This window comes from Myxocyprinus asiaticus, chromosome 26, assembly GCF_019703515.2.
Source record: "Myxocyprinus asiaticus isolate MX2 ecotype Aquarium Trade chromosome 26, UBuf_Myxa_2, whole genome shotgun sequence".
NCBI lineage: Eukaryota > Metazoa > Chordata > Actinopteri > Cypriniformes > Catostomidae > Myxocyprinus > Myxocyprinus asiaticus.
Window position 1 is genome coordinate 20,802,295 of NC_059369.1, and position 24,598 is coordinate 20,826,892.

At 37.3% G+C, this 24,598-nt stretch overlaps 1 protein-coding gene across 8 annotated transcripts in view; it reads right to left on the bottom strand.

Moving 5' to 3' along the window:
* LOC127417387 (zinc finger protein ZFPM1-like) overlaps positions 1–24,598 on the bottom strand; it is a 127,606-nt gene that overhangs the window by 20,019 nt on the left and 82,989 nt on the right. For 2 of the 8 annotated variants that reach the window (XM_051657395.1, XM_051657402.1), the window contains 2 exons: positions 19,329–19,394; positions 4,741–4,874 (listed from right to left, as the gene is read on the bottom strand). In XM_051657395.1, coding sequence (XP_051513355.1) covers positions 4,741–4,874; positions 19,329–19,394 — 200 coding nt within the window. Of the gene's footprint in view, positions 1–4,740; positions 4,875–10,137; positions 10,360–16,383; positions 16,547–16,666; positions 18,264–19,328; positions 19,395–21,006; positions 21,157–24,598 lie in introns of those variants that run through there. The other 6 variants (XM_051657398.1, XM_051657400.1, XM_051657399.1 and 3 more) reach the window with 5 other exon arrangements.

The window sequence follows — 24,598 nt, forward strand, 5'->3', positions numbered from 1 at the left end:
TTGACATAATTTTCTGGATTTTCCAAGCTGCTTAAAGGCACAGTTAACTTTCTGGCCCACTGGAACTGTAATATAGCCAATTAAAAGTGAAACAATCTGTGTGTAAACAATTGTTGGAAAAATTACTGGTGTCATGCACAAATTAGATGTCCTAAACAACTTTAGTTTAGCCAAAACTATAGTTTGCTAATATGAAATCTGAAAATATGAAAATGAGTTTTAATGACTCCAACCTAAGTGTATGTAAACTTCTGACTTCAACTGTATTTGAGGTTTAATGTACAGTAGGGATGCACCAATATGAAATTTTTTGGCTGATAAAGATACAGATTTTAACAAAAAACGATATGCAAATACTGATATTTTGGCACTTACCTTGTATTGTCATTAGATCACTGTTTTGCTCAGGAATTATGCTTTAAAAATGTACAAATATATATATATATTTTTTTACTGCTCTAACAATAAATAATTCCCGCTGAACATGGATTGGATCTGTTGAACACATGACAGGAGACATTTTTAAAGACAGCCAGCCACAATGAAAGATAAAAATACGATAAAAAGATAAAAAAAAAAAAAAAAAAAAAAACTGTGGTTGTGTCTCGTTTGGAAGGATGCGTCCTCCGGAGGTCACATTTGTCGATCGCATACGTCATCAAGACTGTCTTTTTCTTATTTTTTATCTATTGTCAATGCCTTTTATGTATATGCACTTACATTTATACAACTGTTAACCTTTTTTGCATTCCCAATAAAAAAAAAATAAAAAAAATGAAACGAGACAGCCTCGATGACGTATGCGGCCGACAAATACGACCTCCGGAGCACGCATACTTCCAAACGAGACACAGCCACTGTAATGGATAATGGATATTGCCATCCAGACTGGTAGAGGGCACCACTTGCTCATACAGCGCTGACTGAAGCCCTGAATGAAGCACTGAAATGCATTCTATATTTTAAAACAAAGCCTTTTAAGGTTGAGTAATCGGGCAAGAAGACCATATTGCGATTTTAATCTTAACTAAATCAATTATGCAGCCTAAATGGATACCATACCAATATCTCAGAACTCAAAGGAAGCAAAAGCGTTTTGGATGGTTTCCCTCATTATGTATAGGTAAGTGCCACTTTCAAAACTGTCATGTCTCAATAATGTGAGAATGAGAAAGTATAAAAATTTAATATGACATGTTCTTAGGAGTGCCAATACTTCTAAATTTTTTAGCTATCATTATTTCTGGATTGTGCATTTGAATTTACAGAGTTTTTACAAAGTGTGCTGATAATTAATTATAATTAAACCATGAGTTTTTTATATTGGTGTTTTGATGCTTATAACCGATATGCCAGTGGTTTTAATTTGGTCAATAATTGTCTGATAAATATCAGCGGCCGATACATCGATGCATCCCAAATGTACAGTTATGAGGAGTGTGATTTTGGACCAGTGAGATTTCACACCCAGTGTGGCGCCACAGAAATATAATCCACGTGATCGACAAAATGTCTGGTCGCTCATCAAAATTTACGCCTGGTTAGAACACAGTACAGGGGCCATGAAAGGCCATTGGTAGTCTGTCCTCAGTAAAAGGGTTGTGTTAAGCACGGTACAACAAAATGCGAAAAATGCCTACAATAACAATAAGATAAACAACACCAAAGTTATGCCAAGAAATATAGCTTTAGTGTGACTGTAAACTGTTTACAGTAAATTAATCAAGGCTTGCATATGAATAACAGGCATGCATATATTGGCTATTTTACAACAGTTTCAAATATGGCTTGTCCAATCATATTACAGAGCTGGAACTATCCATTTTATCAAACAATAATCTGAGACTAAACCGAAGATTAACAAAGCAGCAAATTTAATGATGACACCTGGGCACACTGAGATGTGTGATCATACTGTATAACCATATGACATCTTTAGGTTATCAAGAAAGTATTCAAATAGATAGGACATGTTATGGGTTTTCAGTAAAAATGCAAATAGTATGATTTACATAAAACACAACCTGGTGAAAGTGATAATCAATACAAAAGGATCTGTGAAAACAAGGAAGTTTCATGATCAGGTTTTATTTCCCTAAACATCTTAACGCCTACGAAAACCTCATGGCCCATACATGCATTAAAGAATAAACAAATAATGAAACAGACTTGACATATGTACTTCTGGCCAAAACCGTTAAAACAGATTAGGTGGGGAAAACAAGTAATGTTGTGTCTCAGTGTGTTTCCATACATGCTCCAGTAGTCTCTGTGTTTTTGGCTTATCTAGGCAGGCCAATTTGCAGAGTGAGGACAAAGCATACATGTGTGGCAGGTGTGCCAGGCCTGCCTGTTGGGTATCTTATGCCACAAGATCAAAGAGCCAAAGAGTGGCAAACCTAAGGGGTGTTCAAACTAAAAACGATTTGCGACGGGAAATCCTTCATTTTCAGTGAAAGTTGGTGATTTCAGACGGTGGTTTGAGAAGCTTGCATAATCCATAACCTGACACAGATACAGCAGTCGAGTAGGAAAGCTTACCATAGAGCGGTTCAGCGACCTTCAGACTTTTTACTACTGTGCCTTAAGAAAAAGCTGCCTTGTATTTAAAGTATTTTTCCCATTCATTTCTTCCATAGGGACTTCAAAGCCAAGAACCAAAACAACCAACTCCAAGGTGAATCACTACATTAATGCAAACTTGATTTGAAGCAAAAAAGGTTTTGAAAATCAGACAAATAGACAAAGGTACAAGGCTGTACTTCATGTATTTCATGAGGGAATGAACTGCAATCCTATGAAGCATTGCAATGACAATCAAATTCAAAACTAAGTTTTTTGAAAACGTAAAAGACTCAAATGTTCACAAACATCCCAATCTGCCTTGACGCAACACATTTCAAACCTAAAAGCCTCTACGATCAAGTCCTTTAAAGTCTCTTTAGGACAGGGAGACTAAAACATACACAAGCACAGCCATGACAGGACGGACCCTGTTGCCCGGTGACCCCAGCAGCTCCAGACTCAGGAGGATGTAAAGGGATGGTGAGAGATGCCATAGGTATGTGAGATTCAACACACTATCTCCGTCAGATACATACTCCTTCGGTGAAGGGATAGCGGCACGAGAGCAAACGTGATAGAATGTGAATGTGAAAGTTCTGAGCCTAAAATCATCAACAAAGCCCAGTCTCGATAACAAGATTTATAAAAAAAAAATAAATAAATAAATTAAAAAAAAAAGAGGGAGAGAGAGAGAGAGAGAGAGAGAGGAAGGGAGAGAGATTAGGAGGAGGTGAAGGAAAGGTGCAGGGAGGGGAGGGAGCGCAGACAGCGCGGCCTTAGAAATTCTCATAATAAATGAAATCTTAGAAATGAGAGCCTATCAAGTAGAAATCAATCACTGGGGGTTTGTTGTCCAGGAGGATGGCGCCATGCTGATATAAAAGAGAAGTGTCCGTCTGGAGGGTTGGGGAAGCAGCCAATCTCATGCCGGAAAGGCTGAGCGCAGTTTAGGGGAAAAAGATGACACTTGCTCAAGACATGAACGGCCATTTGCATACACCCATACTCCCGTAGATTATTCCTCATTTTGAACAGACGAGAAGAGAGCAGACGTCCAGCCATTTATCCTCAATTTAATAGGTTAGCCAAGGGGGGTGAGTGATAAATGCTTGCGTTTCCATTTCCCTTCACACTAAACATGTATTTCATAAACTACACATGCTGTCTTGATCCCAATCGGTTTATAATGACTGGCAAAAAAATTTGGTTATTTACCCACCTTCATGTTTTTCTAAACCCATATGACTTTCTTTCTTCTGTGGAACACAAAAGAACAGATTAGGCACAATTTTTGATCTCAGACATAATTCACATTAATTGGATCTTTTTTTCATCACAATGAAAGTGAACGGTGATTGAAACTAAACATGCTGACTAACACCTTTTGTGTTCAAGTAAGTCAAGGTTTGGAACAACATGATGTTGCGTAAGTGATGGCAGAATATAATTTTATGGGTGAACTATCCCTTTAAAGCTTGCATTTGTTTTGAAAGTGTACCATGAGCAACATTTTGGACGCATCAATCTTCTGTGAAAATCAGCCAAGCTCTGATGGGTCTGTGTGTTAGCGAGTGTTATCTTTGAAATGTCCGAAAACATGGCCTTAGCCAGGAAACCTCTCCCAGAGCTCACATCACATGATCAGACTGACCTCCAGCACATGCCTGAAGGAAGAGCGTATGTCTTCCTGATGGACTTATACGATGATATAACACAAAGCTCTTTACACAAATACAGTGACCCTGGCAAAGTGATCACTACAACTCAAGAGTTATCAGTGTTACATTTAAAAAAACAGAACAAAGGAAAACAGAGTACCCTTACAAAAAAAATACTGTGGTGGTACCATGGTATAGTGATGGTATCAGATGGGAATACCATGGTACTTAGATATATAACTGAATATCATGGCACTACTGATTACTTCTATCACATCCATTCTCATATGAATGATATTCACATACGATGGTATTTGCATGGTACTTCAAAGAATACAATGGTATTGCCACAATGGTAGTATCCAAAATCCACTGTATTCCCATGGTACCATGTCTAAAAAAAAAGATGTTAATTCCGTAACAGCTTTTTGTAAGCGTAATGTAAGAACTAAGATAGGAATCTAAACCAAATGTCCCCATAACTTGATCACTGACCCCCATGTATTCTCCCGCTTACCTCACTGGCTAGTCCATCAGTGGGCTCCTCTGATTGGATGCTGCCAGAAAACGGACCCCACACAGTGTCAGCTGACAGGTCCCTGAGGGCCAGGACCTTGAGGTCATCAGCACCCTTACTCAGCATCAGATCATCTATTTACACACAGACACAAAGAGGGTGAAATGGTGTAAATATATCATAACATATCAGAAAAACAATGATATATTTCTTATAACTTCCAACCACAAGTATTAAACTCTGGCACGCAATCCACCCAGCACCATCTGTGCAGAGGAGGTTTGCTATTACTTTTCAAAGCATTTGAAATTATACATTTTGTTTAGTGGATGATAAAACAGGTAAAAAATAAATAAATAAATCAATCAATCAATCAATCAATCATCTAAAGTTTTCATCTATTAAACAAAGAAAAGCAAAACATATACAAACAGAATCAACATTTAACCCCCACTATAATAGATCCTTTTCTCGACGTCCGACACTCTTGTAACCAACTCCAACCTCCAAGTCAGTTACGACCTTCGCCAGCATAGCCGACATACTCGACAGTTGACGCTGAATCTCTCCCGCCGCACCATCCAAACTGAGTCCCTGGTCCACGGCCCCGTCAGGGGTATCAGCCTGAGCACGTAAGTGTCTCTTAATGTCTCCAGAGCCTGAGGATTTTGAATTCTTTGGCATATTGTCTTCATAGAACTGTTATGGAACAGGGTGTATAGAATCTCACCGGTTTATGACACAAAAAGTATTAAAAACTAGCAAAGTGCGCAGAGCTCGCCGTTCATACATCCAACCCTCGCATGGCGCCACGCAACTCCCATCTAAACTTACACTGAACAAGGGACCCAAGCCATATCTAGGGACCAGGACATCATAGAGATATAAAGGTGGACTCTTTTCAGTAAGCAACCAGCCAGAACACCCTGGCAACCACATAGCAACATGCTAAGACCACTCAGAATACCTAAGTATCCGCAAAGCAACACTCTGGCAACCATGCACACCATTCTAGCATTGTGGCGGCACTCACATTTTCTTTCGAAAATGTAAAAATCTAGTTCAGTCTAACAACAATTTGTTTCAACACCACTAGAGGGAGTTTGCTGCTGACTGAGCATTGACACTGAACTAAAACATGGAGAACTTTTGTACTTCCTATGAGAGATAAGTGCAGAACAGTGATGGGGGGTCAAGGCTTTGGAAAGTCGCAGGCCTGACACAGGAACAAACACAGGCTCCACAAATAAAGATATCACACAGCTGACACAGAACCCAGCCATTCACTAAACATAATGTGTAAGACATAGAGTACACGTGACTCTCACAATATTGTGAACCTATATTTGTGCATTTTGTGAATTTATGTTTTTTTATTAGAGATCTTAGTTAAGGTTAAAAAATTAGAATGAAAACAAGGTGGTGAGGGACAGACGTACAGTCTTTTCAATGGGATGTACTCTGTAATACCTTGGTGTTGATTGCTCAGCTGACAAAATATTAAAATTAAGCAATGACAAAAAAATTCCAGTAAACAAAAATCCTTCACGAGTCACAACCTTTTTTTTCCCAAATAAATAAATAAATCATGATATGCCATCTTCTGCACTTCTACATCCTCACAACAATAGGTAATTATCCCAGAAGGGGCTCTATTGGGGCTTTTCCACTGCACGGTACAGCTCGACTTGCTTTTTGGGGGTTTTCCACTGTGGATAGTACCTGGTACTGGTACTTTTTTTAGTACCACCTCGGTCGAGGTTCCAAGCGAGCCGAGCCGATACTAAATGAGATGTCAAAACCCTGCAGATCACTGATTGGTCACAGAGAATCATCACTACCAGCATCACTGGATTTGTGACACGGGACATCAACCCACCAGTTTTAAAGTTAGCAACATTGACAGCAATATCATTTGTTCACGTGACTTTCGAATTGTAAAAAGAAATGGCTGTGCGCAAAACCACGCCGTGGTCAATAAACGAGGTGCAGACATTCTTCTCGTTAGCGACGAATGAAACAACACAGAACGAAAAAGTCTTTCAGGAAGTGTCTTAGCTGTTGGCCGCACATGGCTACCACCGGACCTACCATCAGTGTAGGGAAAAGTTTTAAAAAACTTAAGTGACTACAGAACCATCGAGGACCACAACAGCCGGAGTGGTTCAAACAGAAGTGGAAGTGGTTCGACCAAATGGACGGTATCTATGGCAATAGACCGGCGAGCAATGGAAGGGAAAGTGCCCTGGACTCAGCGTTGTTGGAGGCCATGATGAAGGATGGTACGTTTTGTTACATTAACTTTATATTCTGCTTGAAAGCTTCACTTTATTTAGTTGACCAGCTACTGGAAAGCTTGCTTCCAAAACAACCAGGCCAATTTAACTGTTTCACTTGTGCAAAATCACCATGCAACAACTGCTTTATGCAGTGTTATTGTTTATGGTCAGTAATGTTTGTGTCGCGTTTAAGATGATGTCACCGCAGTAGAGGCGGCGAAACTATGACGATCAGCCTATAATCCCACCCACGTTGAGGCGGCACTAAAATGCAGTGGAAAAGCAAGCTCAGAAAAGTAATGCGAACAGAGTCGAGTCGAACCGTAACGTGCAGTGGAAAAGTGCCATATGTTGATGTTGACCTGCAGTGGAGCTCTAGTCAGTTCCTACATCTCCATCCCAATGCAGTTCTGCTTAACTACTCCCTTACTGCCCACCCCCCCAGCCTCGCTTTTGGGGGTCGGGCTTAAGTGCTGGGACAGTTAAGTGTTTGTCTAACACTCTCCATGTCAAAACACTCATCTATCTTCTCTATATCTATCCCCACCAGAGAACAAGAGACAGACGCTGATAAAATGGCTTTCCCACAGCCAAGACGCGGAGTGGGGGAGGGCGTGAGGGAGAAAGCGAGGGCAGAAAGAGAAGGGTACAAAGGTGCAATGGGAAAGCTCAACAAGGGGACATATACTGAATGGAAACCCGGCACAAAGACTGAAAGAGGCTCAACAGTAAACATTTTGAAATGGTCTTCATAGCTCCATGAAAGTATTAGTTATAAGCAAACAGGGAGAAAAAAATATTACTTTTTGCCACACCTACAAATTTTGCCGGTGTCATGATAAATTGAGTCTGCCTGCTAAATAGAGTCCCCATGGGGGTAACAGGTTGTAATGCCTGAGTAAAAACCTATCATGTTATTGTGATAGCATGTCTAGGCAAACTGAAAACCACAAACAACGACACATCTTTAATTTCACAATCTATAACTTCAGTTATATACTATTATGTGTAACTTAAGGTTTAAAAGACATTAAATGTAGTATTTACAAAGTATCGACATACATCATAAAACGATTTTAAAAGATTTTTACTCAAGCAGTGAATATAGTACCCATTAATAAGTCCATCAGCCAACAGAATTGCTGTGATGTCAGAGGGAGACCCGATTTTCAGGGGGGACTCGATTTCTCACGACATCGGCCATAAATATTTCTAAGCAGCCATTAAACAGTATTTTGCACTATAATTAATATTTTCTAATCCATTTTGTCTCTATGACAATGGAACTGTTTAGCTATTAAATATTTGCATATTGCATATATCCTTAGATATATGTGACAAACAGCGCTGGTCATTGTGTCACTCGCAGTATCATATATAAATGTATATCACATTTGAGTTTCAGTGCACCTGTCACAAATATAAAGAAACACTGTGATTTCTGTTTTGACTAAATGCAAGGAAAATGCCAAATACAGTGCATTCAGAAAGTATTCAGACCCTTCATTTTTTTTTTCACATTTTGTTATGTTGCAGCCTTATGCTAAAATGCTTTAAATTATCTTTTTTTTTCACATCAATCTACACAACAAAGCAAAAACCAGATTTTTATAACTTTAACATTTAAATATCACATTGACATGAACATTCAGACCCTTTACTGTGACACTTGAAATTTAGGTGCATCCCATTTCTCTGGATCATCTTTGAGATGTTTCTACACTTTAATTGGAGCTCACCAGTGGCAAATTCAATTGATTGGACATGATTTGGAAAGGCACATACCTGTCTATATAAGGTCTTCACAGCTGAAAATGCATATCAGAGCAAAAACCAAGCCATGAGGTCAAAGGAATTGCCTGCCTAGCTTAGAGACAGGATTGTGTCGAGGCACAGATCTGGGGAAGGCTACAAAAAATTAAGGCTGCATTGAAGGTTCCAAAGAGCACAGTGGCCTCTATAATTCTTAAATGGAAGAAGTCTGGAACAACCAGGACTCTACCTAGAGCTGGCCACCCGGCCAAACTGAGCAATCGGGAGAGAAGGGCCTTGTAAGAGAGGTGACTAAGAACCCGATGGGCACTCTGGTTGAGCTCCAGAGATCATGTGTGGAGATGGGAGAAACTTGCTGAAGGACAACCATCACTGCAACACTCCACCGATCTGGGCTTTATGGCAGAGTGGCCAGACAGAAGCCTCTCCTCAGTGCAAGACACAAAAAAAGCACCTAAAGGACCTCAATTCCAAGAATCATGTCTGGAGGAAACCAGGCACCGCTCATCATCTGCGCAATACCATCCCAACGGTGAAGCATGGTGGTGGTAGCATCATGCTGTGGGGGTGTTTTTCAGTGGCAGGGACTGGGGGACTGGTCAGGGTTGAAGGAAAGCTGAACGCAACAAAATATAGAGATATTCTTAATGAAAACCTGGTCCAGAGCACTCAGGACCTCAAACTTGGCCAAAGGTTCGCCTTCCAACAGGACAATGATCCTAACCACACAGCCAAGACAACGCAAGAGTGGCTTAGGGACAACTTTGTGAATGTCCCTGAGTGGCCCAGCCAGAGCCCGGACATGAACCCAATCGAACATCTCTGGAGAGACCTGAAAATGGCTGTCCACTGACGGTCCCCATCCAACCTGACAGAGCTTGAGAGGATCTGCAGAGAAGAATGGCAGAAAATCCCCAAATCCAGGTGTGCAAAGCTTGTCGTATCATACCCCAAAAGACATGAGGCTGTAATCGCTGTCGAAGGTGCTTCAACTACGTACCGAGTTAAGAGTCTGAATACTTATGTCAATGTGATATTTCAGTTTTTATTTTTAATAAATTATCAAAAATCTGGTTTTTGCTTTGTTATTAGTTCTAGTTCTAGAGAGAAAAAAAATATCAGAATAACTTTTTTCTTCCGTGTAAGATGTTAGACAGAATGTTAGCTTCAGTCACCATTTACTTTCATTGCTCTTTTTTTCCATACAATTCATATGGGTTTGAAACAAATGGCGTGAGTGTGAGTAAATGGTGTTTTTACACAGAATTTTCTTTTTTTGGGGGTGAACTATACCTTATATGTTGCAGTTCACAATAAATGTACTAATAAGTTTTAATTTACTCACCAAAGCCACATTTTGGACCCTGTAGTCCAATTTTGGACCCTGTAGTTAGTCAGTGATGGGTCAGATTTGTCATTAGTAAAAAGAAGCTGGGCTCCTATCAGTGGTCTGAAGTCCAGCGTGCGTTCTGCCTCTGTCTCTCCACAGCAAAGAGCCGATGACTCTGTGTCCCCTAATCTAAGCCAAACATCTGTACCCAGCCTGGCCCCTCACATGACCCAAACTTACCAATACAGCAGCCATTATTACCAATAAACAACTGTAAAATAGCATTGAAATAATTCCTACCTAAGCAATTCCATCTGCTGAGTAGTTATATTACTGTTAACAGGTAGATGTCTTCGAAAGTAAAATCTCAGATGTTTTGACAAGTTAACAATGAAATCTTAATGGGGAATCTTGTGAAAACATGTCTAATTTGCTTTTCACTCTAAAATCTAATTTTTTTTAATTGCTATTATTAAAAAAACAGTATTGTAACACAATGATTAAAAAGAAATCTGCATAAATTAAATGCAGTACTGCAAATACTACCATGATTTATAATTACTTAATTTAAATAATATATTTTTTCCTTTTTTTCTCTCTTTCATTCTGTTAATGAGAATGGGGTATTTTCTTATAAAGCATATCCTTCTTATTATTTCCCATTTTTCATAATGATTTTGGATGAAATTTGACCCAGACTTATTGTTTGAAAGTTTTGTGAGGTTTACCCAAATGTGGCCATTCCCAACATAAAGTGGTCAAAGTATGTAACTACTGACACATTTTACCTTACCAATGAGCTAAATTGTTTTCAGGGCCTCTGGCAGACAATTCACAATTCCGGCCCTCGCGAATGACCCAAAAACCTACTCTCCAAAAACCAACAAGTCTTATCTTTAAAATCCCACCATTTTCCCACACAATACACCAACAACAACTCTGACGCTGCCCTTGTGTTAGGCCACAGCAACTCCCCTACAATAAGGCCATCAGCGTTATAGATAGCACTGCGTGACTGGTTCCCAAAAATGTACGCCAGTCTTATCGATAGTGATGAGTCCACACAGCTCTTATCAATACCACTCCACACTGGCAATGTCTACACAGTGTCTTATCAATATGCCTGCCTCCGCAGACATCAATGCAGTCACCAGTCTGCTTTATAAAAAAGAAAATCACCCCATCATTAAAGCGGCACCATTAGCCAATACACAAGCATGAAGGAAGAAAGAAAGAAAAACCTGACTTGCAACTTGTCACAAATATGCAAGAAAACAAAAACAGCTAAACAATCACATTTTAAAAGGGACAAATTACATTTAAAAAATAATAATTTGAAATATATGGCCAGTAAATTTTTTCAATTCAACCACCATTTGCAGTTGTGGCAAAAAGTTAAATTTCCACCCTGTGGACATAAACTGTAAGAGAATAGAGAGAGTAGATGAGTAACATGGTAAGAGTAGAGAAACGGTAGGGAAGCTGTTTTCAACTGTATTTAAGATTTAAAGGAACAGTTAGGTAAACACCCTGAAGGCAACACAAATCACTTCCTGGTGGGAGTTGCGAGAAGTTATTTCCCCAATTCATGTCCACACGCTTGCCTCTGCGAAGGGATCTCCTCAACTCAGCTAAACCCAACAAAAAAACCTTGTGGGATCCAAAATTTCCATTTTATAACGGCCAGTTTTTTTATGATCGTATTTGTGCGTGCGTCACTTACTCCTTCATGCATCACTTAAATTATCTTCCACTTTGCATGATGGTATAAGGATGTTGTGGCTGAAAGAGGTTTTGGAATACTATGACAGGTCTGTTCGTTAGGCCTATGATGAGTGAGACAAAGGCATGTTGGTGGTTATAAAACCAGATTAGCTCTACTACCAAATTGCCAGATGAGAGAAAAATAAATAATTATATGCTGCTTCCAGTCAAAAGCAGTTTCAGTGATGGGTTGTTGCTCTTAAAATTTTCCTCAGGGAGAAGTGTCTATAATGCAGCCACACTCCGGAAAAAAGGAAATTTGCTAAACCAGGCACTGTGCACTTAGAGCTGTGCCATGTGTATTTAAAAAAAGGAATTGTCATACTTTTTACTACAAATACATTTAGTGCAAAAACATTTTATAGAATGTGCCAGATTGAAAAAAACTTCAGTGCTATTTGCATTGTTCTATTAAAGTGGGGCTATTGCTGTCCATGGTAAGTATAGCATACATTTTTTATTTATACACTGATATTATGCAAACTGCCTCGTGCTGCAGTCATGTTTAAGCCATTACCTAATTTGTATAATTCTTTGACTCTTTAACTTTTGTTAACGCAACAGTCCATGCAAATAAACAATGCAATTTGCCTCCCCAAATTATTATTAAATGTGACAGGTAACAGCCTCATACTTAATTACCCTTTTAGCTGTACAACCTTATCGGACACGTTTCTGAAAATACACTCAAAATCAGTTTAACATGATAATGGTTAACAATAATCTTTGTATTCTCATAACAACAAAACTTAGGAGTGATTGTCGTTTGAGGAAGAACTTCCTCCAGTGACAGCTCCTCACTGGCTAAGTGGAGCATGTAGTTACCTAGTTGGCCCCTCCCCAGGGTTCTGTGGCTCTTTGGGCTTCTCGATCAGGACTAATTGATTTTTAAAAAGACTATTGTTGATATCAAATGAGCAGATCGCTCTGCAGCCATTGATTTTTTGACACAGTACAACAGGAAATCTTTATCTGAGTCACACTCCGACCCTTCGCTAATAGGTGGGGTTTAACCTCTGCTGAATGACAAATCCCGCACTTTCCAAACACTTACACGGTGGAAATAGAGCGTCAGGGAGACGTGAATGTTTGTGAGGGGGCTGCAAACTTGGCTGGTTGTGATGTCTTCACCACAACATTCCGAGGTCAATATGGCCAGTTTATACCAAACCAGCTTCCAAGATTGTCAAAATCACAGCGACTGACTAGTTATTTATCTACAAAAATATTAGTCAAAAACGTCTCCTTACACAGTTCAAATGCTGACATAATCAAACTAAAGAGATTCAAATCTGCTTCCATGCCACTAGCACAGAGAGAGACTGGCTATACACTTGTCATTATATTCACAGTTCACACATACCTTTGATGAGGCAGTGGACTTCGGTTTTGGATACTTCTGGAACACTGGTTTATTGGTTTAACTGTATGTTCTTGTGTATGGGTCCCTCTAGTTAATGTGTATATTAAATCATTTGATAGTCTTTTATTGTTTGTGTCTGAATTCAACAATATTGCGCAAGCACAATATTCCCTGTGTTTTATACCGTTTTTAAAGCATTTAATTGCATTCAACACTGTGTGACTTGAAGATGCAAAGGATAAAGTTATGTCCTCATCCCCAATAATAGGATATAAAGCAATATTTTTTCATTATCCTACTTTGTTTAATGCTGATGACTTTATGACTGATCTTCGATATCAATCTTGTCTTACTGTGAATAAAGATAAATTTCACATAGAATATAAAACACTGCTTGATAAAATTTTGCAAACAGTTTAGCTTGATACCATTGTTCAAACAGTACATGGTGGTCATTCGACGACAATCACATAAGTCATTTCACGTAAGTTCTAACTACTTACATAAACATCTGGACTTGTGTATAATAAACATCTCCTTATGGTTCTACATGCATCTACAATCAACATAGAATGGCAGTGACTGCTTGCCAGCGCTCTCATCCACTTTCATTCATTTCTGGATTTTTTTCATTCATGGTCCAGGGCTTTTGTAGATCAGTGGTTAGATGGACTGATCAGACGTCTGCATTTATTTGGATTTTGTCACTTTTCTTAGTGCAAAGGGCAAAATGGCACATTTACCTATTTAAATGAATGTCAGCCTGGTGATACAATATTATATCGTCAAGACACAACATTATTATTAGTCTTTGTTAAGTGTATTGTGATTAAAAATTTGAAAACATTTACTCACTAAATGTTTCTCATTCATCTTTATTGAACTTCAGTGCTTTGCACAATAAGTGTGCAACTTCCTGCTTTAATTAATCATGGAACCATAAAGAAGCATAAAGCACAAGCATGTCAGAAAAAAAAAAACCTTTGTGTGGAAATAACGTACTTGGTTCCAGCGTGTTTATCATTCTATAAAAACCCTTGCAGTCTAGCTGTATGCAGGATCTATACGGACATTCTTACAAATAAAATAGGGGTGCTATTCGATCGATTGGCCACCAATCTAAATCGGCCGATCTTTGTCTTAAGTCTGTGATCTGCTGATCGTGCCTAGAATCAGGGCTGATATTTTTTGCAGCACAAGGGAATCACACATACACTGATACTCTAATGAATGCCCTTGATGCATGACAGAGTGGCCTTTGGAGGGTGCAATTCTAAGTATTGACGAATTTAAACTTTCAGACATGCTGTTATTCAGATGAATATGCAGGTTTGTTTTTTAAAATATGTATGAATTACAGGTGTATGAATATTAAGTTGCCCATTTTCTAGAGTCATTACGGTAGTAATTCTGACTTGCTGCACTGTGAGCACGGAGAGGATAAAGAGATGGCAAACGGGTAAAAAACAAATTAAACAACAAATAAACAGGTGTATACAAATCTGAGTATACGTGATGTATAATCTAGAGGTACGCGAGTCTTGACAATCAGACATTGTGTTGAGCGACAGAGACCGTTTGAGCGATCATGAGCACTTTCAGCTTCAATCCCTTCAATATGCTCACTTGCGGTGTCAATCAAACATGTACGATCTCCAGTTGCTCTCAATATCTCATCAGTCACTCATCTCAGTGCTATGCTGTGAGGATCCAATTTAAATCAGATTAATGTTGGTCACATTACCACTTATCACAGCAATTACATTTTAACCATAACGGCACCGCGTCTTCACGCATTTGCTTAATAATTAGTGATTTGTGTTACAACAAGACACCAAAGACAGTAAACAAATCATAGATATTAATGATTTCTCACTGGAGCAGTTTTAGAGCTTGTAATGGGATATACAGTATTTTCTTATTTTTGAATGGATCTCTGCTGTGTGTGATGCTCTCATGGTTTTTACTGCTTGCCAGTATGTCACAATGACCTTTTGATATTGACAACAGAACTATTCATAACTGTTTCAAAACAAACAAATGTTAGACAATCACAATTAAATGTAATTTTGGTAACTTTATAAAAAGGTTCCATTCGTTAACATTAGTTAATGCATTAGGTATCATGAACAAACAATGAACAATATATTTTTACAGCATTTATTAATCATAATGTTAGTTAATAAAATACAGTTGTTCATTGTTAGTTCACGTTAGTTCATAGTGCATTAACTAATGTTAACTAATACAACTTTTGATTTTAAAAATGTAATTGTATATGTTGTAACTAACATTAAATTAATTAGTTCATGTTAACTACAGTAATGTTGTTAAATAATGTTAACAAATGGAACCTTTTTTTAAAGTGTTCCCATAATTTGACTGTGTGGTGCATAAACATATAACTGCACAATATAACTTGCAAAAGTGTGGCAAAGGGCATTTAAAAAAAAAAAAATCGGTTCCTGACTGATCAGTAAAATAAAAAAATACAAATACAATCGGAGACTGGTATCGGCCTCAAATTTCCTGATCTGTGCATCACTAAAATAAAACTAATTTATTCTTAGCTCGTTCTGAGTTTGCCCGAGTTCTGATTTTGGTAGAATATAAATACTACAGATCTTATATTCCTAAAAATATTCATGTAAATTTTTTTTTAACTAAAAATAACAATTGTTGGCGTTAGAATATAAACATAGTATTATGAGGTAAAATACTGTGATACTTTGAAAAATAAAATTTCCCCCACCTCAAGCTTTTGTGTTAGTGAATGTGTGAGACTGTTTCTTTCAAATGAAACCTGTTGCAATGCTAGAAGCTTTCACTAATGGAGGAGTGGTTATTGTATAGTTCATCAGCAGTGATCAACTAATACGCATGCACACCAACACACATGGAGTCCCTGACAGCTAAACTCACCCAATCATCCATGGGTCAAAATAGTTAGTTTGAGAAGATACAAATTTCTGGGATATACGCATCACATTCAACACGGCATCATTTCCATTTTACCCTTCTTTTGCTGGGTAGAGATAAGACACCTGCGTCGCCACTCTCATCAGATGAGCTTCTACAGAACTTTATCATTGACATTTACTACTGTTTACACAGCTAATTTTTCTTAACTGTACTTCTGAACTTTTATCTGACCAACACAAGACCCGGAGAAGAGCAGATGCCGAACAGCAAATATGCAAAAGGGTAGAGAAGATGAACTATGCTCAAAAGTGTTCCACAGTGCTCCAAAGATGTGCCTTTGAAGAAACAAATAAAAGACTTAACATGCTGTATGTTTTATTTAAACACAGATATATATTTAAAGCATTTATTTTCTGGTATTAGGTTTTTAACAGGAATGAGAGAAATGCAGGTGAGATTGGCACAAAGGTTAACACATTTAAAGGGATAGCTCACCCATTTAATTCTGGCATCATCTAGATCAGTTAGACATCCCCAGTCCCTATTCATTTTCATTATGTGGAGGGAAAAAAAATCAGCAATCAATCAATCCTCTCCAAAATTTCTCCACAAAAGTCAATGTTTTGGAATGACAAGAGGGTGAATAAATTACAACAGAATTTTTTGTTTTGAGGTGGACTACCACTTTAAATGTAGGTAATCTTTAATCATGATAAAATAACAAGAAACCAAGGACTTGAGAAATAATTTGTGGAAAGTGAAGGGGATAACTACCGGCAGAACTAACTAAATAAACCATTTTATAATCAGATAATGAGCTGTACTAGATTATCCCACTTTTACCCATTAACTCAAACCGACAGGGGGTAATTTCAACAGGAAAAAATCGTACAGTAGGGTTTGTTTTTAGATTGTGACTATGAGATTTAAAAATAAGCTGCAGCAAAACTTACTCTGGGCCACAAACACTAAAATCCTTCTTACATTTATCTTAATGACAAGATTAATTAAAATAGACAATTTTTAAAGGAATATTCCAGGTTCAATTCAAGTTAAGCTCAAACGACCTCATTTGTGGCATAATGTTGATTACCACAAAAATTTATTTAAAAAAAAAACAAAAAAAAAAACCTGGGGTACAGAAAGGGGCCAATCCGTAAACATTACAATTAGGGCTGCAACAAACAATTATTTTGATAACTGACTAATCTAACGATTATTAGAACGATTATTCGACTATTCAGGTGATTATTGCAACGATTAATCGTTGGCTCTTAATCGACAATTCAGCTTCTGCCTTGACTTAAAATGTTGTATTAAACGTGCTTACTAATAATAAAGAGGATAAAATCATATTTTAAAAATACCTCTAAATGACATTCACTGAATTCACACACACACACATACAAAAAAAATCAAAAATCACTGCAAACAATTCTATGGTTAAAGTGTTTTTGTCTTGATTTCCATTTAAAAATAACTAAATCCTTAAAACAAGATACATTTACATGAGAAGCAACATATAAGATATTAAGAATTGCTTTCAGAGAATGTATGTTGAATATAAGTCTATTTCATATATAAGTATTATTTAACTTGTTTATACTTCTGTCAGTGCAGAAAAGTCAAAATATACTTATATTCAAGATATATATATGATGTTATGTAATATGTTGCTTCTTGGGTAAATGTATTTTGTTTTAAGGAATTTTAGATATTTTAAAATAATTAAATATTTAATATTAGGGGGCCTTTGTAGCTCAACGAGTATTGACACTGACTACCACCCCTGGAGTCGCGAGTTCGAATCCAGGGCGTGCTGAGTGACTCCAGCCAGGTCTCTTAAGCAACCAAATTGGCCCGGTTGCTAGGGAGGGTAGAGTCACATGAGGTAATATCCTCGTGGTTGCAATTAGGGGTTCTTGCTCTCAATGGGGTACGTGGTAAGTTGTGCGTGGATCGCGGAGAGTAGTATGAGCCTCCACATGCTGTGAGTCTCCAAGGTGTCATGCACAGTGAACCACGTGATAAGATGCACGGACTGACGGTCTCTGAAGCGGAGGCAACTGAGACTTGTCCTCCACCACCTGGACTGAGTTGAGTAACCACACCAACACGAGTGGGAATTGGGCATTCCAAATTGGGAGAAAAGGGGATAAAAAAACAAAACATTTAATATTATATTCTCAGTTAAAAAAAAAATGTATTCTGCAGTATAGCTCCTAAAGTAAATGTACATTGTTTTAAAAGGAGTTTTAAATATTTATATTGGTAAACAAGCCAAAACAAAAAAAATAAAATAAAAAAAAATATTTTGTTGCAGTGTATAATGAGGCGAAGACTACCCTCTCTCACTTTTTTGTTCACTTCGATCCATCTTTAACTCCAAAAAACAAACTCTCTATTCTTAATAAAACTGTGTATTGTCGATTTTCTTTATGATAAGATACACACTGTGACAGATATATTATGATTCAATAGGCTGCGAGCCATCACGTTTTCATCTAGCTGCATCAAGCGCGTGCGAGGAATAAGCGTCCCTGCGTCAAAGTGTGCATCAGCCGGGTGCAGTTTCAATTTCTCCCCCTTAGATTGAGTCACTTCACGCGACTCATAGAAGAGGCACTGACTGCACAGAGAAATGCCAGTTTCGGAGTTTGTACTTATTTACATGACCTGCTACCTTATTATTTGAACTTTAATAAAGGATGCATTAAAGATATAATGCAGACTCGCCGAGGTGTTTCCTTTAAAGACACTCTGAAGCACACAAGTTTTGCTTAAGTGGAACTGCAGCTCCGCTTTATTTCACAACAATAGTGCTTCTGTATTTACTTTTGTATTTTTTTTTTTTATAATTTCCTAATACTTTGCGATCTACATCACCTGAAGCTGTTTGGAAAGTCTGGACTGTGAGCTGTGTTTTCTTACTGTCCTCAATCAGGCGCAAGCTGTGGTTGGTGCTCCTCTCACATGCCCTTATTAGAGTTTAATGTGATCTCATTGGAATATAAATGAGATCAAACGACTATGGTGACAATTTTTTATTGTTATCGTTTCAGCCCTACTTAAAATACTCACTCTTTCAAAAGTAAAGCCACAAGATAAACAATATGCATGTTAATGTGATTTTAGTGTGATACAAATGCTTACTAACCTTTTCTGTGTAAAGTTATATCCAATTTTACAACTCTATTGCCATGATGATGCAACACTGTAAACCCTAAAATGACAGTTCAAACTATGATTTAAATAGCTTTACAGCACAAATAATACACAATTTTTAACAGAAGAAACAATGCAACTACTTTTATAACATTTTAAGCTTCACATTTCTGCCTTAAAACCCTCCAAAAATTGGCCACATTCATTTCCATTGCAAGTGCCTCACTGTATCCTTGATTTTCTTTTCTTTTTTCTTTTCTTTTTTTTAAAGAAAAGGACGGACAAGTCGAAATAATGTTTTGTGATAACCAATATTATGCTACAAATGCAGCCGATTGAGCTTAACAAATGAACCTGAAATATTCTTTTAAGGTATCCTTTTTTGTGAGCATTATAAAAATGTGAAATTGATTAATGATGCATTACTTTTGTTATGGTAATAAACAGGTGGTATGTTGCTTTGGGAGAATATTTTTGCATTTAATTCTGCCCCTTAATGCTGCTATTGTAGTTAATTCATATATTTGAATGTCTTTTGATGAACTATAATCTTTCATATAACTCCAGGCCTGAGCTTGTGTGTGTGTGCGTTCTGATTTCCTTGTCTTCCACCACCATTACCCTTTCACAAATTGAAAGTGAGGACCTTCCAGAAACTTGTCCTGATAATCACACATAAATTAATTAGAAAATGTTTCTTGACATTCTCGCTGCATAGACAGGGGAAAAGACTCCGGGAAAAGCCATCAAATTAATTGTACGGTATGTGACTTCGATAATTAATTCAGTAATTATTTCATGTCTACTTTAGCAACTCCTTCTGGTAGGAAAAAGGACATTTTTTATGATAGTGGCATAAAGATTCAGAACTGAAAAAAATATGAGAAATTAAATACGGGAGTGGGAGAATTTTAACACTAAAAACATAACGTGTTGTAACGTGTATTCAAATATATTTAGAAGTGGAAAATGTGTTTGCAGTTCTTTATATACAAACTGAAAATGGAAACTATGACTGCAAGAAATTGTCTAAACATTAAACCAAGCAATTATTTAATCAAATTATTAATCAAACATCAATCCACTGCAATCAGGCTGACATGACAAACAGCCCTTTGTTGCACTTTTCCTCAAATAAAATGGCAAAAAAAAAAAAAAAAATCTCACAATTCCTCTGAATGGCCCATCCACCACCAATCTAGACAAAGACTCAATATACAAATTACAGTATCTCCCACTCACACTTTGAAGTGCACAATTTCTACCCCACTAGCATCACCAAATGGAATTGCAAAATAATGGACACTTCCCCCATCAGCCATTTGTCAAAGAACTCACGGCATTGATTTAGCCAATGTTGCTATGTATGGCTGGTCAAGATACTCAAACAAACAGAGCAATGAATAAAAACTTTTCAGGGAAATCAGCCAAAGAATGGCCTTTTTTTAGTTGGCTCTGCATAATAAACTATAATAGGAGAAAGTATTTTAACAATGCAAATATTACACACTTCGTTTTTTTTTTTTTTTTACAGTTTTCAGTCTGCAAATTACATTTGTAAACAGCATATAGAAAGCACACAATGAGTGCAGGTCTGCGAGAGACACAGTGGAAGGCAGGCGAGAGCCTGGAGGAGGGAAGACAGACAGCAAGAGGGAGGAAAGACCAACCGAAATGCGAGTTAGTGAGAGAGACAGGAAGCGGCAGAAAAGCCCAGGCATCTGATAGGGCTGGTAATCGCCGTGCCAGTGTCCTGGCTGCAGCCACCAGTTTGTGGGCCTCATGGAACAGCTGGAGAGATATCAACGGGGACGGCAGTGAGAAATGTTACTCTAGATTAAAGCCCACACCTCTCAATCATCAGCAGAGGAAAAGAGTGACAGATAGAGAAGGAAGAGTATGTTCTTAATTACAGATAAATGGACTTTCCTACACAGTCAATCATCATTGTGTGGAATGGGAACGCTCGCTCCTTCACACGTCAATCATTCTAAACATAAATTGTTTCAGCCGGAGATACAAGCAAAAGCAGTTTTTCATGTGACGTACAGTATCACAGATTGCCGTTGAGCTCCGTTTAACCACAAGTGTGGGATGATTGTGCCGCAGCCCACTGTTCGAAATAAAGTTCCAGCATTATGCAGGTGTGTGTTGGACACATGCCAAGACAAAAAAAAAAAAAAAAAAAAACCCACAAGAGATACAACTCTCAGAATCAGTGAGAATGTGAACAGACAAACTAAGACTCTTTGGGGGGGGGGGGGGTTTGAATTATTTCAATTCAACCAGTTCAGAACAAGTTCTAACTTGTTACATTTGTAAGGATCTCTATCCATACAGTGTGATAGACCGCAAGGGTTTTCGTGTAATGATAAATATGCTGGAACCGAGGTGTGCTATCCCCTTATGTTGTTACTGTAGTGACACTACCACGCCTATCCTCTATGCTATTTCTGCGGCTCTACAATGAAGCTGAAAGTTCTCGTTGTGCAAAGTTCAATGTAAATGAATGGAAAACAAGCAAGTAAAAGATCACAATGTTCACATTTCACTAAACAAAGAATTATAATATTATCATATTGTGACCCAGTTATCAATTTAACAACGTAACGCAAGGTCCCTACTGATTCCCACCCCTACTCTTTTGTTGTAACCCATAAAGGGATAGTTCTTCTCTTTTTTTCCATACAGAGAAAGTGAAAGGAGACTGACACTGTCAGTCCTTAAAATTCATCTGAACTTCTCCTTTTGTTTTCCACTAGGGCAGAGTACTTGTTACAATGCAGATTTCCCAATTCCATTCCATTCACAAGTTCTCGTTTCGATTCCGATTTCGATTCAATATCAATTCAAATGGGTATATTTCAGTTATAATGTCTACTTTGCTTACATATGAAAGAAATTTCCCAGATAATGCTGTTAATTATACTTGGGACCAGGGTTGGGGAGTAACGAAATACAAGTAACGGGAATAAGTATTTAAAATACAAAATATAAGTAACTGTATTCCACTACAGTTACAATTTAAATCATTGGTAATTAGAATACAGTTACATTCAAAAAGTATTTTGATTACTGAAGAGATTACTTTGCATTTTATTGTCATTTGTTTCATTTAATATTTAGTCCTTTCAGATGGAAAAAGTTATTTGAACAGCAGTGAAACACTTTCTTATCATGTGTTACATTCCTACGAGCAGACAGAGAAGTAAGTTTGAAGTAAGTTTGGAGCACAAGAAATAGAAATAAACCTTGTGTAAATTGTCAGCTTTACGCTAAGCTAAAATGCTATTTCTAGCCATTTTACATGCACGTTACCAGGCACAATCATATTGTTTTATCAAGAAAATTCCCGCTAGATCATAATTTCTATTTTTCTAGTAAGACCTTTGATATTAGGGCAAAAATCATATTCTTGATAATAATTTTTGTATTGTTTTCTTGTAAACAATATCTAAAAATCCTTAAAACAAGATCAATTTGATTTATCTTGTTTTAGAAACAACACTGCATAATATATTTAGGTTTTTCAGAGAATGTAATTTTAACATGTGTATTTTGTCTTACTGTACTGGCAGAGTTTTTATAGTCAAAACAAGTGAAAAAATCTACCAGTGCTGAAGAAGTAATCCAAAGTGTTTAGAATACATTACTGACCTTGAGTAATCTAACGGAATATGTTACAAATTACATTTTACAGCATGTATTCTGTAATCTGTAGTGGAATACATTTCAAAAGTAACCCTCCCAACCCTGCTTGGGACCTTCTTACTAGGTAAATTATGAAAATATTAATTTTACTAATTATATTTTATTAGTTTTTCATCATTTTGGTTACATTTTAGCTTTTTAAAAAGGAAAAAATCCATGTATTCAATCAATAAATATATTGCTCATATTATATTTTGTTTTCATGCATAATTTGTACAATTTACAAGCATTTACACTGATTTGTTGAACATGTGATTAAAAACCTACCGTCTCTAAGAAAACCGGCATTTCTGTAAAGAGCGTCTGTAAATGAGTACGTTAACGAGAGAGGACTCATATGGCTTTACCTCATCCGTGCTATGCATGATTAGAATGAAATGTTTCTTTTTTGTTGTTTTTGATCAATAACTGACTGTAAAGAACAGAAACAGTATTAAAAGAGACATAATTCAATGACAAATGGATTGTGTGGATCTCATCTTTGGACATACATTACATGGAACGAGTCAAACTAAAATTTTACTCTCGACACGGTGATGAACTTCTTCCTCACTATACTACACAAATCACTGATTAGTAAAATCTGAACATTTACCAGCCATTGGCTGATAACAGACATATTAGTCGCACAGCATGAAATCTGGTAGCAAATGCAAGTGATTTTCACTAATTGTAATAGAGGGTTGCACATAGAGTAAAAGAACAAGGGATTTAAGGATCAATATCGAGATTGTTCAAATTAAGATTGCAATGCATTGGAAAAAAAAATCTATATTTTTACCCAGTCCTATTTTGCACAGATGAAAAAAAGAAAAAAGTCATAAAGGTTTAGAACAACATAAGGGTTTGTTAAAGATGAGAGAATTTTCATTTTGGGGTGAGCTATCCCTTTAAATGAACCTATAATAGTGCATCAGATAATTAGATTCTTGGAAACACAACAGAGCTGAATTGTGTTTCTATTCTCTTTTTGAAATTTTAAATAAGCATACATGCCGAAATAGTAGGGATCAAGATGACAACCAATGAGAGAGGCGAGAAAGAAGAAAGGTTGATTCCCACATGTCAGGTAAGGAATCTGGGGAACATGTTGTGCTGTTATAACAGGGTAGCGTGGGGAAGTAAGAGAGAGTGAGAATGGAAGTTAACGGTCTGACACTGGTGCCGCTCTGCTCAGCCTCAGATAACAGCTCCGCCTGAGTCCCTCATAGAGCAGAACAACCACAGCCTGATCTCAGGAAGAAATAATGAAAGATTGCAAAAGAAAGCAAGATAATCAGAATAACTGAAAACCATCGACTTTGCAGGGTGTCAGGCTGTCATTCTGACGTGTCTGTTCTGCCAAAACATTCTTGCTATATGAAAAAAATAAAATAAAATAAACATTCAAGTTTGGCACCTTGGCAAGATATCAGGTGCTATTTTTCAGTGCCACTTCCTGTAACATTCTCTATATTCTCAAAGCATCTGCTATAATGCTGCTTTTTCCCATGAACCTGTTACAACAAATAGCTTTTTGGGTTTTGCACAGTCTTCTCCCCCTATATATAG